Source organism: Propithecus coquereli, unplaced genomic scaffold, assembly GCF_000956105.1.
Source record: "Propithecus coquereli isolate 6110/MARCELLA unplaced genomic scaffold, Pcoq_1.0 Scaffold124, whole genome shotgun sequence".
Lineage (NCBI taxonomy): Eukaryota > Metazoa > Chordata > Mammalia > Primates > Indriidae > Propithecus > Propithecus coquereli.
Window position 1 is genome coordinate 2,926,652 of NW_012136525.1, and position 14,463 is coordinate 2,941,114.

General features: G+C 48.9%; 1 protein-coding gene across 1 annotated transcript in view; it reads right to left on the reverse strand.

Moving 5' to 3' along the window:
* Positions 1–2,448: 2,448 nt before the first annotated feature.
* NCAPD2 (non-SMC condensin I complex, subunit D2) overlaps positions 2,449–14,463 on the reverse strand; it is a 33,763-nt gene continuing 21,748 nt past the window's right edge. Inside the window, exons 14-32 of the mRNA XM_012637866.1 lie at positions 12,106–12,230; positions 11,007–11,252; positions 10,027–10,201; positions 9,696–9,780; positions 8,524–8,657; positions 8,055–8,187; positions 7,876–7,960; positions 7,398–7,565; positions 6,951–7,123; positions 6,109–6,220; positions 5,906–6,029; positions 5,671–5,826; positions 5,148–5,325; positions 4,967–5,061; positions 4,433–4,513; positions 4,094–4,277; positions 3,262–3,388; positions 3,011–3,166; positions 2,449–2,784 (exon numbers count right to left, since the gene is read on the reverse strand). Coding sequence (XP_012493320.1) covers positions 2,699–2,784; positions 3,011–3,166; positions 3,262–3,388; positions 4,094–4,277; positions 4,433–4,513; positions 4,967–5,061; positions 5,148–5,325; positions 5,671–5,826; positions 5,906–6,029; positions 6,109–6,220; positions 6,951–7,123; positions 7,398–7,565; positions 7,876–7,960; positions 8,055–8,187; positions 8,524–8,657; positions 9,696–9,780; positions 10,027–10,201; positions 11,007–11,252; positions 12,106–12,230 — 2,623 coding nt within the window. The 3' untranslated portion in view covers positions 2,449–2,698. The remainder of the gene's footprint in view (positions 2,785–3,010; positions 3,167–3,261; positions 3,389–4,093; positions 4,278–4,432; positions 4,514–4,966; positions 5,062–5,147; positions 5,326–5,670; positions 5,827–5,905; positions 6,030–6,108; positions 6,221–6,950; positions 7,124–7,397; positions 7,566–7,875; positions 7,961–8,054; positions 8,188–8,523; positions 8,658–9,695; positions 9,781–10,026; positions 10,202–11,006; positions 11,253–12,105; positions 12,231–14,463) is intronic.

Here is a 14,463-nt window from a genome sequence, read left to right on the forward strand (position 1 = left end):
TTTTTTTTTTTTTTTTTTGCGCACCCGCCTAGTTCAACGGTGCACGCACCAAGCGCGTGGGCTCGGGACGGAGAGGGGAGGGGACAGAGATTGGCCTGATGGGAAGGTGACCGGGGATGGTTCTCAGGACGGGACTGTGGGCACGCAGGAGAGTCGGGACTCCAGGACTCCAGGACTCCCAGACAGGGGGCTCTGGTGAAAACTTAGGACATCCGGGAGCCAGGGACGTTAAATTTGCTGCACGGATGAAACAAGAGGACTTTGGGAGCTGGTAGGATGGGGAATTGGAGCCAGAGCCAATTCAGGACGGCTCGCAGCTGCACGCGGCCAGCCCCCCGCCCCTTTTCTTTCAGAGGCTGAGAGGCGGGAAAGTTGAGGAACTTCTCCTCGAGGCTCTTCGGTAGAGACAGACGAAAAGCGCAGGCAAAGGCCCGGGAGGGGCCGCTCCCAGCCCCTTTTCCCCCCTCCCCCTCTCCTGGCTCCCAGCCTCTCTGGGACCGGGGGCCTGGGCCGGGCACCGGGCAGTGGGGGCCTGGAGAGGAAGGAGGCTTGGGAGGAGGCCTGAGGGGGAGGCCTGAGGGGGAGGTTTCTGCACGGAAGGTCACGATGTCCTGCAGCCCGGGCATCGGGTCGTTTGGGGCAAACAAACCAGGCCCAGCTGCTGTCCCCTGGGCTGAAGCCCCACGGAAATGACCGGATCGCTGTTGGGGGCTGGGCCGGCGGGGGCCCAGAGGCCTCCCACAGTCGCTCCTCGGAACCTGAGGTAGAAGACAGTGCCCCTTTCATCCCCTGCAGCCCAGGGCGGAAGTCCCTCCCCATCCTGAGCTGAGCAGGCAAGCCCTGGAGCCAGGGACTCCCGTTCACTGGCCGTGCCCAGGGGAGATTGAGGGCAGGGTGAGTCCAGAAGGGGCAAAAAGGGGGAGAAGAGGTCTTGGGCACACGGTGGGCACAGGCTCCCCGCCCCTTCCCACACTCGGGAGGTAGAGGAAGGGATCCATCCCCTCCTAGGGGAGTAGAGCCTGCCTGCGCTGGGCCAGGTTTGGCTCGTGAGCTAAGGATAGAGGAAGGGCTGGGTGCCCAGCACTTGAGAGGAATGAGGGTTTGAAGGGGGCGGGGCGGGGTGGCCTTTGCCCATCAGCAGGTGCAGGGGAGGGGGATCCTGGGGCCTCTTTGCTGGCCCAGCATAACCTGACACCAGCCCCCTGCCCTTCTAGCTAAAAGCCTGGGGCTAAGTTTAGCCGGCTTGGTGTTAATCTTTGCTTAAAAGGCACCGAGCACACTGTCCTGCATCCTGACTCCAGCCTCGTCCAGCCTTTCTGGGATCGCCCTCCCTCCTTGGGCCCCAGAGCCAAGGCTGTGTCCACATCTGGCAGCCATTGGCATGGTTGGTGCCCAGGCTTTTCAGGGTCACCAAGAGCAGGGCTAGAGGGCTCCATGGTGAGAGGGGTGGGAAGTGCAGCACTGGAGCCTGGGGGAGTGGAGGCCCCCCGCCTCTGAGGAGACACTCATCTATTCCTGCAAAAGTGCAGCCAAACCGAAATGGACCGTTAACCTTTCACAGCAGAGGCCCTTAAGAGCCCTCCATGCTCCTGCACTACCCAAAGTGTCACTCCGAGGTACCATCTTCCCTGTTGCCTCATTCTTGTCATTTTTCATTACTGTCCTCTCCACCCACCCCCCAAACAAAAGAGGGAGCTCAGTGCCACGGAGCACTACTGACGCAGTCTGCTGTTGTCATGACAGCAGAGACACCAGTGTGGTCATGATGGCAGCCTCACCGCCTCCTGCTCCCCGTGACTCAGCAGATAAGACTTGGGGAGCTAAGGGGTACACAGGCTTCAGGGGGCAGACCACCAGCCACACGGGCTGCACCTGAGGGGCTCAACCGCCTGCAGACCCGTAACATAGTGAGGTCTGCCTGGTAGACAGACCTTGTCTCCTACAGAGCCAGAGGGGAGCAAGACCTGACCTCCCACCCGGGCAGCGCAGTTGCCAGTCTTTGGAGATGGACTAGGGAACACCAGTGGGGGTGGGGCAGGGCACACAGAGGAAAGCAACTGTGGGTCTGGGGCAGGCTCTATTGACATTTTGGGCGGAAGAACTCTTTGTTGGGGGGCTGTCCTGTGCACTGTAGGATCCCTGCTCTTTGCCCACTGGATGCTGGTAGCAGCCTTTCCCCTACCAGACTGTGACAACAAAAGTCTCTAGGCATTGTCAAATGTCCTCTGGCAGGCAGAACGGCCCCCAGCTAAGAAGCACTGATATGGAGCCCAGACACTGCAATCCTCCAGCCAGCCATCTTGTCACCTGTGCAGGCGGGGGCAGTGGGGAGCAGGGGGCTCATCTGCGCTCCTGGACTCCCCCTCTGGACTGATAACCCTCCGTTTGCTGAGTGAATCTGTGCTAATGTGAAAGGTGAAACAAAGACAAGCTTAGGAAAAATGTCTAAAAGTCTATAAAAGCATTTATTACTAGAAAACAAGGAGATTGGCAAACATATATTCCAAAGTGAAAGCAGTGGAATGAAGTTCAGTTATGCTAGTTTAAGAGAAATGCCCTGCATTTTAAAGATCATTTATGTATTAAAAAAAATACATAGACAGGCAAATAAATATTTTACAAGGGGAAAGGAATTGGAATTCAAGGCATCCAACAAGATACCCTGCACAGGAGGCATGGGGAGAGGCAAGAAGACTTGCTAGGATCTGTGCCTGCGAGTGGATGCTCTGCGGATGGGGGTTGTTTTCTTGGGTGTCTCATCTTCTGTCATCTCTGCTGAAAGCTCTATGCAAAGAATTGGAAGGTAAGAAAAAGCTGGGTCACAAAGACGGTGAAAAATAATGTTAGAGAACAAATGGGACAACGCCGACCACACTGCAGAAGTAAAATCCGAACTGCACAGGAAGACACCATGGGGCAGTGGGGCCCCCACAGCAGGACCCTGTCGAAACCAGCCTTCCTCACCCCAGCTATGTTCCTTCCGGGCCAGGGCCAGGAGGGGGCATCATACCTTCCTCACTGGACTCATCACTTGAGAAGACAACTTTGGGTTTCTTTTTGGAAACTCGCTGCTGGTTGTTTGGATGCCGACGGGTAGCCCGGCGGGGCTCAGGTGTGACAAAATCATCGTCTGAGACTGCAGAAGCCAGAGGCTGGTACCTAGAGACTAGAAAGGCAGGGAGACATGATTTTTTAAAAAAAGAAGGTAATCACTGCTTGAGGGGAGGTCTGGTCTGGCCTGCACGCGGCTGCTTCACATACCAGTGGATTGTTTCCTGGCTGACGGGGCTCTCTGGCTGCCTCCTTGGCCAATCTCAAGCTCCTCTATTCCATCCAACCCTCTGGTGTGAAAGGCCCGCAGCTTCTGCTCAAATTCATCTATTATAGCCTGGAGGGAACAGAGATCAAGAGCAGGCCTGGAACATAGCTTTTTCTATGATTAAAAAGAAACAGGGCCATGAAAGACATGGAGGAACCTTAAGTGCATAATAGTAAGTGGCAGAAGCCAATCTGAAAAGCCTACATGCTGTATAACTAACTACACGACATTCTGGCAAAAGCGAAGCAATGGACACAGTAAAAAGATCAGTGGTTGCCAGAGGTTGCAGGGAGGGAGGGATGAATGGGTGGAGCACAGGGATTTTTAGGGCAATGAGACTATTCTGTGTGATACTGCAGTGGCCGGTACATGTCATTATACAGCGATCCCTGATGGAAACTATGGACTTAGGGAGATGATGTGCCAGCGTAGCTTCGACGACGGTAACCAATGTACCACGCTGGTGCGGCATGTCGATGGTGGGGAAGGCTGCACGTGGGGGCACGTGGGGGTATATGGGAAGTCTCTGTACTTTCTGCTCAATTTTGCTTTGAACTTAAAACTACTGTAAAATAGAAAAAAAAAACAAAACAAGAATCGGAGACAGAAAATCTGGTCTGGGGTCACTCTAGCAAGTTGGCTGCAGTCAAGCTGGGGATAAGGCAAGACACTAACGTGACTACAAGAGCCTCAGAACACTGCTTCTGAGGGAGAGCAGATGCAGCAACCCGCCCTGGAACCCCGCAGGGGCCCAAACGTCCCTGCACGGCTCACCTTGCCCTCAGGCTTGGCCCCACGCCGCAGTTTGCCTACAACTGACAAAAAAGCACTGAAGACAGACTCGTCTGACAGTTTATCTCCAAAGCAGTCAAAACTGTCAAGCATTCTGCGCAGGCCTCGCTCTGTAAGGGGCAGCTGTGACACGCAGTAGGCCAGGTCCCGGTGCTGCCGCTCAGTTCTGCGGATGGGAAAGGCTTCGTGAGGAGCAGCGAGGTCCAGGACGTGAAGGATCATGCAGGGGGAGGCAGGGAGGGGAACGGACAGGGACAGGCTCTTTCCCCTGCAGGGCCCCTCTCAGCACAGAGACAAAGGCTCTCAGGGAAGGCAGAGTACCGGGCTGTGCGAAACCGCTGACACAGCTTTTCCACCAAGCTCTCTGTCTGCTTGTCCTTGGTGATGTAGGAGAGGAGCTGCCTGCAGGAAGGGGAGATGAAGATGTGCCACGGCCCAGGGCCAGCTTAGTCATCCACTAAGACCAACCCTGGACCGTCCCCTGGCACCGGATTCTCTGAAGTTCTCTGCCATAGCCCCTGCCTGCCTCACCACCCCCTTGCCCTCTCCCATACATGAGAAAAGGCCCTCTCCCCAGGAATTTTCACCGTGAATAGAAACTAGCAACAGCAGCTGCTACTTAGTGAACACTACTGTGTGCCTACCACCACGTTAGAAAACTTACTTAATATTCTCAAGAACTAAGGGGCACACATTATTAGCCTCATTTTATAAGAGAGGCAATATGCGCGGAGAGGTTATCACTGAAGGCTACACAGCTAAAAAAGCAGCAGAGCCGGAATTCAAATACAGGCTTGTCTGATTCCTGAGCCTCTGCTATGTGAAAAATGTGCCCCAAGGCCCAGGGAGCTATACCGCATGATGATGTGGAAAGGCACTTCCTCCACTCCCGCCTCAGGGTCTGACAGGCGGCTGATGATATCTGGAAGGAGATTATAGATTGCGTTGCCCTGTAAGACAGAGAGAGAGATGAGGTGACCTACATACTGCCTCCGCAGCAAGCCCTCGGCCGCGTCTCCACCTCTGTGCGTCTCACCTTGTGGGAAAGCTCATTGAAGAAGTTCTTGGCCAGGGCAGCAATCTGGGGCTCGGGGTCGATGAGCAGCACCGCCATCTCGCTCACTTGCCCCTTCACCTTCACCATGTCCTTGAGGATCAGGTGGGTCATCACCAGCCCTGCTGTTTTCCTCACTTGCTGAGCTGGGTCCCGGAGGCTAGGAATACAGTCTTAAGTCATTGGGACCAAAACCTCTGGGCTGTACCCAAACACTGGCAGAAAAGGCCTCAGCAGGAATCTGTTACCCCACATACACCGTTCTAGAGGCAGCGAGAAAGCTGTCTAGAGTTGAAAGCTGGAGTTGGGGAAAGAGGCAAAACTTCCAGTCAGAAGCTTCACTCCCTTTAGGGTCATACTGAGCTAGGGGGCCTATACAGGTCAAGTTCAAGCACATGTTCAAGGTAACACTGAAGACTGGGGGAACAGAGTCTTAGTGATTCTCACATTGATGCACCAGACTCCAGAGCTCTCAGGGACCGCTGCTGCACTGAGGATCTCTTACCGAGCATACAGATGAGGTGTCCAGGGGTCCACTAGGTTTGGGAAGCGGATGGCCAGATCCCCAGTGGCAACCATGAGGTTAGACCGAACAATGGGGAGTGAAGACTTTTCTAGCATGGTGAACAGAAGACGAAGCTGGGAGTCACAGAAGGTAGCACTAGGGGCAAGGAGAGGGCCATCAGGGAAACATATCACCCCATCCTCCCTGAGAAGGTGGGACCAGCCCCAGGGCCTACCTGATCATGCAGAACTTGCCCAGGGCAAGTGAAGCAGCTGCACATAGGTCTGGGTTGCTATAGAGGCCGGGGTTGTTACAGACTTTAAGCAAAAGTGGAACAAAGGCAGCGAGTGTCTGTTTACCTGTTGGAAGAATAACTTCAGGTTTGGGGCAGGTTATCTCACTTGGGGAGAAACTGCTGAGTGTAGCCATTTTTCTTACCATCCAATAGTTCCATCTCACAGATGCCACGGATCAGTTCTGCCTCTGTGTCATCAGCAGTCGCCCCAACCAGCCCCAGCTCCTCCTCCATGGTGGTCTCAGAGCTTGTATTCTAAAGGCAACGAAGCCAGGGATCATGGGTGAGCAGAGACAACATTTTTGATTCCAGCCTATACTTCATTTTGCAAGAGTGATGTGAGGAAAAGCAAATTCTACGAAGCCATTCACAGAATTGTCAAATGTGTCTGTAAAGAGAAAGGATTCCTGAACTAAACAGGAAAAGAACTAGGACCCTATTGCTTTTAAGTTGCCAAAGCATGTTTCTACCTCTTCCTCATAGAAGACATAATTTCCTGTGTATAGTAAACAGATGGATCATGCCAGACAGTGGTTCAAGGTCACAGAGAAGATCAGACTTTACCCCACTGCTGCAAGGCTCTATGTCTGACTTGTCTGCAAGACATCACTGCCTCTAGTGGAGGGAATACAAGATCCCATCAGGTGCCAGGCAAGTAAAGACAGGCTGATCGAAAAGGGGGTGTGTGCGTTCATGTTCCAACAAACTTTGCCTCAGAGACAGCCTACATTTTATGTTGAAGTCTCTAACTCTATACCCTGTATTTACCTAAAACTTTCATGCCTGGGTGATCACGGACAGACTGGTCCATCTGTGTTCACATTAATCTTTCCCGGGGTAGCAGCAACGAAAAGGCAGAGATCCTCACTTCATTTAATAGCAGAGAAGCAGAGATCCCCAGAAGGAAATGTTCTGAGCTGAGGTCATGAAATACATCTAGGAAACACTTAGCACAAGATCCCAATCACCCAGGTGCTCCATTTACCTTCCCCTTTGGATCTTTGGTCTTATGCTCCTGTTCTTCCTGAAGAACTCGGCGCCGACAGAGCTCTCCACTCACTGCCTGCTCCAAATGTACCAGCTGCTGCAGAGCCACGTCCCCAGCCAGGGACAGCAGGTTCATCAACAGGAAAGTGGGGAGCATAACGGGGGTCTCCTCTGGAGGACAGGGACAGAGAAGCAGGGAGAAGAGATATAATCGAGTCCTGTCAAACCTGAATCCCTTCCCCTTGCTCATGTGCTATTCAAACTAGTGAATAAGTAAGACATGGGGGTCGGGGGTGGCGATGCTAAGTGGCCCAACTTCGACTTGGACAAAAACGAGACAGTGTATGTTGACAGGCTGCTGTAGAAAGTGGTGGTGGCAGTGGCTTCTGGCCCTGTGGGGAAAACAGCAGAAGCTGGCTGCCCCATCAACCCCCTGCCCACTCACTTGGGTCCTCTTGGGAGGTGCTCTTCTCCTCCAGCTTCTCCAGGGCCTGCTTTGCACAGCTATGCAATATCTGGGCACACAGCACCTCGGGGCCCTCTGCCAGTTGGTAAATGAGGGTCACTGCCACTTCTTTGAACGGGATCCAGAGTGGGTCTGGGTGGACAAAGCCTAAACAGGAGAACAGAGAAGTAGTTCGCTGCAGACAAAGGTCTCAATTCTGCCCAAGGCTCAATGCAACCTCCGACTCCTGGGCTTGAGCGATCCTCCTGCCTCAGCTTCCTGAGTAGCTGGGACTACAGGTGTGCGGACAACACCTGGCTAATTTTTCTATTTTTTGTGAAGATAGGGTCTCGCTCTTGCTCAGGTTGGTCTTGAACTCCTGGCCTCAAGTGATCCTCCCGCCTTGGCCTCCCAAAGTGTTGGGATTACAGGCGTGAGCCACTACGCCTGGCCTCCAACCCCCTTCTTGATAGTTTACCTTTTGTGATCGTCTCCCGTAGCCGCTCAAATAACCTGTGTTCCTGAGGCAGCCGGAAGGGAGGGTGACGTTTGCCCAGAGAAGGCTGTGGAGAAGAAGAAGAGAAAATGTGGGTGTCTGTACAGGGTGGAAGAGAGGATCCCCACTCTCCTTAGTTTGGATATACCAGCTGTACATACCTTTCTCCTGTCAGAGATGTTGGCAATGGCATGGCACACCTGTTGGGCCAGCCTATAGTCCTGTGGAAACTTCTCATCCAGCCCTATGCTCACCAGTGTGTCTAAGTTGCTTCCCACAATTTCTGGTTTTCCTCTAGGGGAAGGAAGCCACAGAGTTAATGTCAGGCATGGACAGGACCTCGTGTGGAGGATAATGCCAACGGGGTAGGTACCAGCACCCAATATAGGGCGTCCAGAGCCTTGGAACACTATGGTGAGGCTCTGACATGGGGCCAGCCCCGAGTCCCTCTTCTACTGAATCCCACCATTTTTACTAGGCTGGGGGCTGGGACTTTTACTATTTTCTTTCCCATTTAGGTGGTCCAGCAGAGCTCGGCTGGGCTTCATTACTACTGAAGGAAAAGGAACCTTCTCTGAACCTTCCTTTCCTCTCCCACCCTACTGCCTGTCTGACCTCAGCCTCACCCACCGTGCCATCATGCCAAGAAGCATGACAGAGGAACAGCGCTCCAGAGGAGAGCAGGGGACCTTCTCGGTGGCCCGCTCCCATAGCAGTTGGGTCACTGCTGGTTTCAACTCATCCTTCTGCACAAACTCACAGAGCTGTGGAGGAAAAAAAAAAGGCTGAAGCCAAAAACAAAAAACAAAACCAAAAAAACCCAAAAAACAATTCCCCAATCCCTGGTCCACATCTCTGAAAACAATATTGAGAACCTATAGTGGGCAAAGGCAATATTTCGGAATGAAAAAGGAAGAAGGAGGCTCAAAATGTAAAGCAGGGGATTGGGGAGGTACTTCTCTCTCCTTTCTTGACTTTTCTACTCTCATGCCTTCAAAACTACATTTATTTTTTATTTTTTTATTTTTTGAGACAGTCTTGCTCTGTTGCCCGGGCTAGAGTGCCGTGGTGTCAGCCTAGCTCACAGCAACCTCAAACTCCTGGGCTCAAGTGATCCTTCCGCTTCAGCTTCCCAAGTAGCTGGGACTACAGGCATGCGCCACCATGCCCGGCTAATTTTTTCTATATATTTTTAGTTGTCCAGCTAATTTCTTTCTATTTTTTCAGTAGAGACGGGGTCTTGATATTGCTAAGCCTGGTCTCGAACTCCCGAGCTCAAACGATCCGCCTGCCTCAGCCTCCCAGAGTGCTAGGATTACAGGCGTGAGCCACCAAGCCCGGCCAGGAGTGTTTTCTGGAACTCTTACTGCCTGGGTTTAAATCTCAAACTTTGCCACTAACTAGCTGTAACTAGCCAAGTTCCTTCAGCTGTGTCTCAGATTTCTCATTGTAAAATGCAGACACTGTCTCATATGGTTGTGAGGATTAAACAAATTAATATGAGAAAAGTGCTAAGAATAGTGCCTGGCATATATTAAATACCATGTAAGTGTGTTATTATTATAGCTATTTCAATCATTACCTGTACCACTTATTCTAGCACTTAATTATCTATCTGCTGCATTGTTGTAAAAATGTTTCGTGTTTTTTGGCTACCAACTAGAGTGCTGGTTCCTTTAAAGTTGGGAATATGAAAGCAAATAGCCATATACTTCTGTATGGAGCTGAGTAAAATGGCTCAACACATAGTAATAACTCAATAATACTTGTTGAATGAATAAAGAGAAAGTGAGAAGACTTACAATTTCCTCAAGACACTGAATCGTCCCAACTGAGGCATCCACTAGCAGCAAAGAGAGATTCTGAATCAAAGCCTGGGCCTTGGCTCTGCGGGAATAGGGGTCATTAAAAGACTGATAAGTTGATCTTGGCAAACAGATTATTAGGGATATCCCACCACAGTGTCAAATCACTGCTTAGGATGAGCTTCACTGGAAATTCAGTCCCACCCTGAGCCCCATCATGGACCTACTGCCTATGAGTTTGTAATTCCTCTGGAAAGATATACTCCTGAAAAGTCCTATAAGAAGCTGATCTCGGAAAAGTCAGTAAAGGCAAAAGTACCCCATATACCTGGCAGAGTCCCCTTTGGGGCTCAGGTACAGTTGGCGGTAAGCATTAAGCACAGCTTCCCGGACACCAGGCTCCTTAGACCAGATGAGAGGCAGCATGCGACGCACCCCAAACAGGGCCTGGGGTACCCCAAATTGGAACACCATCACAAAGAATTCAATCACCTCCTGCACCACTGAGACGACAGATACAAATGTCACCCATCTACTTGGCAAAACTCTCCCAATACCTAAAGATAGAACGTTTCTGATTATAGCAACATGCACGTAGAGGCCTTCTTCACTTTCTCTGAAAATGTCATCTCCTATAATGCCTTATCATGAAATACTATATGCATTAAAATACCTAAGCTACAAAGGGCTAGACGAAGCAAATGGAAATGAAGAACCCCTGCCTTTTAAAGGAGCAGATACGTATCAATAAATATGGACAGGAACCCAAAGGCCAGCTGGGTGTGTTGGCTCACGCCTGTAATCCAAGCACTTTAGTGGGCTGAGGTGGTTGGATTGCTTGAGGCCAGGAGTTCAAGACCAGCCTGGGCAACATAGCAAGCTATCTCTACAAAAAAATAAGAAAAATTAGCCAGTTGTGTTGGCACATGCCTGTAGTCCTAACTACTTGGGAGGCTGAGGCAGGAGGATCATTGAACCCAGGAGTTGAGGCTGTAGTGAGCTATGATTTGCCACTGCACTCCAGCCTGGGTGACAGAGTGAGACCCTGTCTCTCTCTCTCTCTCTCTCTCTCTCTCTCTTTTTTGAGACAGTCTCACTCCATCACCCTGGCTAGAGTGCCGTGGCATCATCATAGCTCACCGTAACCTCAAACTCCTGGGCTCAGCGATCCTCCTGCCTCAGCCTCTCAAGTACCTGAGACTATAGGTGTGCATCACCACGCCCAGCTCTGTCTCCTAAATGAAAAAGAAAACAGAAGAGAGGGGAAGCGCAAGACCCAGTTCCTTACAGAAAAGGCCTCTGGCATACCTGAAGTTGTGTTTTCATACATCATCTTGCTGATGATGCCAATGGCCTCGGTAATCTTCCGAGAGAAGCTATAGGCATCCTGCAGATACTGCACCAGCATCTCCTGCTTCACCAGTTCATCACTTTCCCTGGATTCCTCAGGCTCTGACACCTTGGGCTTGTCTTTACAGACAGTCTGTCCTGCGACCTGTTCTGGGACCACGTTCCCTGTAGACCTGGTCTTCTGTTGTGTAGAAGCTGCTGGGCCTAGGAGTTAGAGACATAGGGGTTGGTTTTTGTTCAAGGATTATGTGGGGGAATCCAACAGCTGTCAACATCCCTGGATATTTCTGCAGTGTGAAGATACGAAAGTAGAACCTATTCTAAAATGTCTTCATTTCTCAGCTGGGTGTGGTGGCTCACACATGTAATCCCAGTACTTTGGGAGGCTGAGGTGGGAGGACCGCTTGAGCCCAGGAGTTCAAGATTACAGTGAGCTATGATTGTACCATTGTACTCCAGCCTGGGCAAGAGAGCGAGACCCTATCTTAAAAAAAAAAAAAAAAAGATTAGATGTGGTGGCTCATGTGCCTGTAATCCTAAAACTTTGGGAGGCCAAGGTGGTAGGATCACTTGAAGCCAGGAGGTTGAGACAGCCTGGGCAACAAAGTGAGAACCTGTCTCAACAAAAAATAGAAATATTAGCTGGGTGTGGCAGCATGTGCCTGCAGTCCTGGCTACTTGGGAGGCTGAGGCAGGAGGATTGCTTAAGCCCATAAGCTGGAGATTACAGTGAGCTGTGATTGCGCCACTGCACTCCAGCCTGGGCAACAGAGTGAGACCTTGTCTCTGTATAAAATAAATAAGTAAAATATTAATAAAATGTCTTCTTTTCTCAAAAAAGATTCCTAAAGACCTCAATGGTTTAGATAGTTACCCTGTGATTATCATTCTTAGGTCCGTGGGCTGCTTCTATTACAGAGCAGAAGCACTGCCAACTCCCCTCTGGGCCCTTTTGGCACAAGGCTGTTAGCCAGGACACTGTCTAGCATAAAGTAAATGCTCAGTAAATACTAGTTGAAATGTTTTGTTATTTGACTGAACAAGGGAAAGAAATTACCTTTGAAGATAATTCCTAAGAGATTCAGGAACGTGGTCTCCTCTGACTCCTCTGGGTCTATGTGACTGAAGGGTTCAGACTCCTGGAAGCTGCCCATGGCTTCTCGAGTGAGAATGATGGCCTGCCTGAAAGAACCGATTCAGCAACCAGAAGAGCGTCACTGTAGCTGTTTGAAGGGAGCCTACCTCATGATTCCATCAAGTTCCTGGACCTACTGTCCAAATAAAAGGAACACTTATTATGCTTAAAAAGTTGAGCAGCATCTAATAGGGGTGGGGCTCAAAACACTTTTCCTATTTCTGAAGCCTCAGGCTTTACTATAGTCTTCAAAAAACTCGAATGAGGCTTTTCAAATTTTTCAAACCACAAACCTACAGCAAACACCTCTTTAAAAACTTTGCTAAAGCCAGGGGCGGTGGTGTGCGTCTGTAGTCCCAGCTACTCAGGAGACTTTGGTGGGAGGATTTCTTAAGCCCAGGAGTTCAAATCCAGCCTGGGCAACATTTTTGTCTCTAAAAAAAATTTGCTAAGTAAAAGTTTAGGAATAATAAACTTTCAATAATTGGCTAAATTAAGACACATGTACACAATGGGATTCTATGTAGCCATAAAAAAATGGGGCAGCTAATTATGTATACAATTATAATTATGTATACAAACAAAAAAAAATCACTGAGACACATAGTTAAGTGAAAAAAATCAAGGTGATAGACCAATGAATAGAGAATTCTAACACTCGTGTCAAAGGGGGAAAAAAGAACGTATGTTAGACTGTATGTCTTTATGTTATCTTTAGAATGATGTTATTATTAACATTGCTTCCCTGTGGAAAGGGGAACTAAGTGGCTAGAAAATAAGTTTGGAAGGGACTTTTCATGGCATGTCCTTTTTGTAATTTTTAAATTTTGTACCAAGTGAATGTATTGCTTAATTTTTTAAAAGTCGATTTGTTTTAAAAAAAACGGTTTAAAAAAATCATTTGAATTGGTATTAACTGATCAACACATAAGTGCACATATAAGAATAACATCTATTGGATGTTGGGCGGGGGGAGGGTGGAGGAGGGGACGGGTATATGCATACACAAAGAGTGCAATGTGCACCATCTGAGGGATGGACACACTTGAAACTTGGACTTGGGGGGGGAGCGGGGGGCAAGGGCAACATACGTAACCTAAACATCTGTACCCCTATAATATGCTGAAATAAAAAAAAAATCATTTGAAGAAGTTTTGTTCTATTATATGTTTAAATTTGTAACTGGAAGCAAAATAGCTCTGGATTTGTAATCTGAAGACTTAGGCTCAGCTCTGCTACTTACTAGCTGTGTCTGACAGTCAAGTCATCTAACCTAATTTCTGTTTCCTTATCTGCAAAATGGAAAAGATAATTTGATAATGTCAGTTACCCTCAAAATTGTGGGGAAAAACCATAAAAAGTTATACAAACTTAAAGAAGACTATACAAAAAGCACAGAGGAAAAGCTGCTGGTTGTAAGGGGAAAACTTTAGTTACTAAGAACTTAACCTGTGGGTCAATCTGTAACTAGGAAAAAAAAAAAAAAGAACTTAACCTGGCACCAGCCTGGGCAAGAGCGAGACACCCTCCACAACACACTAAAAATAGAAAAATTAGCTGGGCCTGGTAGCATACACCTATAGTCCCAGCTACACAGGAGGCTGAGGCAAGGGGATGTGCTTGAGCCCAGGAGTTTGAGGTTTCAGTGAGCTATGATGATACCACTGTATTTTACCCAGGGTGAGAGAGGGAGACTCTGTCTCGGAAAAAAAAAAAAAAAAAAAAAGAACTTAACCTGGCATCTATTCATCTATTACTGAGACTTTCTGAAGGAGGAGGTGACATGTTTAACATGAGGGAAAAAACTTCTAATTGATAGGAGAAAATACTATTATGCTTGGAGAAAGAAGCACAAGAAGTTATAAAATTATAGTCTCTATGCTTTAGCAAAATAAAGAGATACGAGGGAGATGAGAGAGTTATAGGCAAATAAGCCACACTCTACTCAGTCTTTTTTGAATGCCCAATCAGGTAAGAAATAAATAACTTGTGGCTGAGGTTTAAGAATACCTGTTGGCAGCTGTGAGGGTTTTGTTGCTAAGATGCTCTCAAGTTCTAGAGTCACAAAAATATTAGAAGAAATCTTTTCTCTACAATCAGGATTTATACTGAATTGAAGATTACGGCAGAATTAAGTAAGTTTGATATTATTTATTAGCTCACAGAATTTAGAATTAGAAAGTCATTAGAGATCATATGATCTAATCAATTTCTTATTTTACAGATAATGAAACTGAGGATGAGACAGTTAAAGCAACTTACTCAGGATTACACAACTAA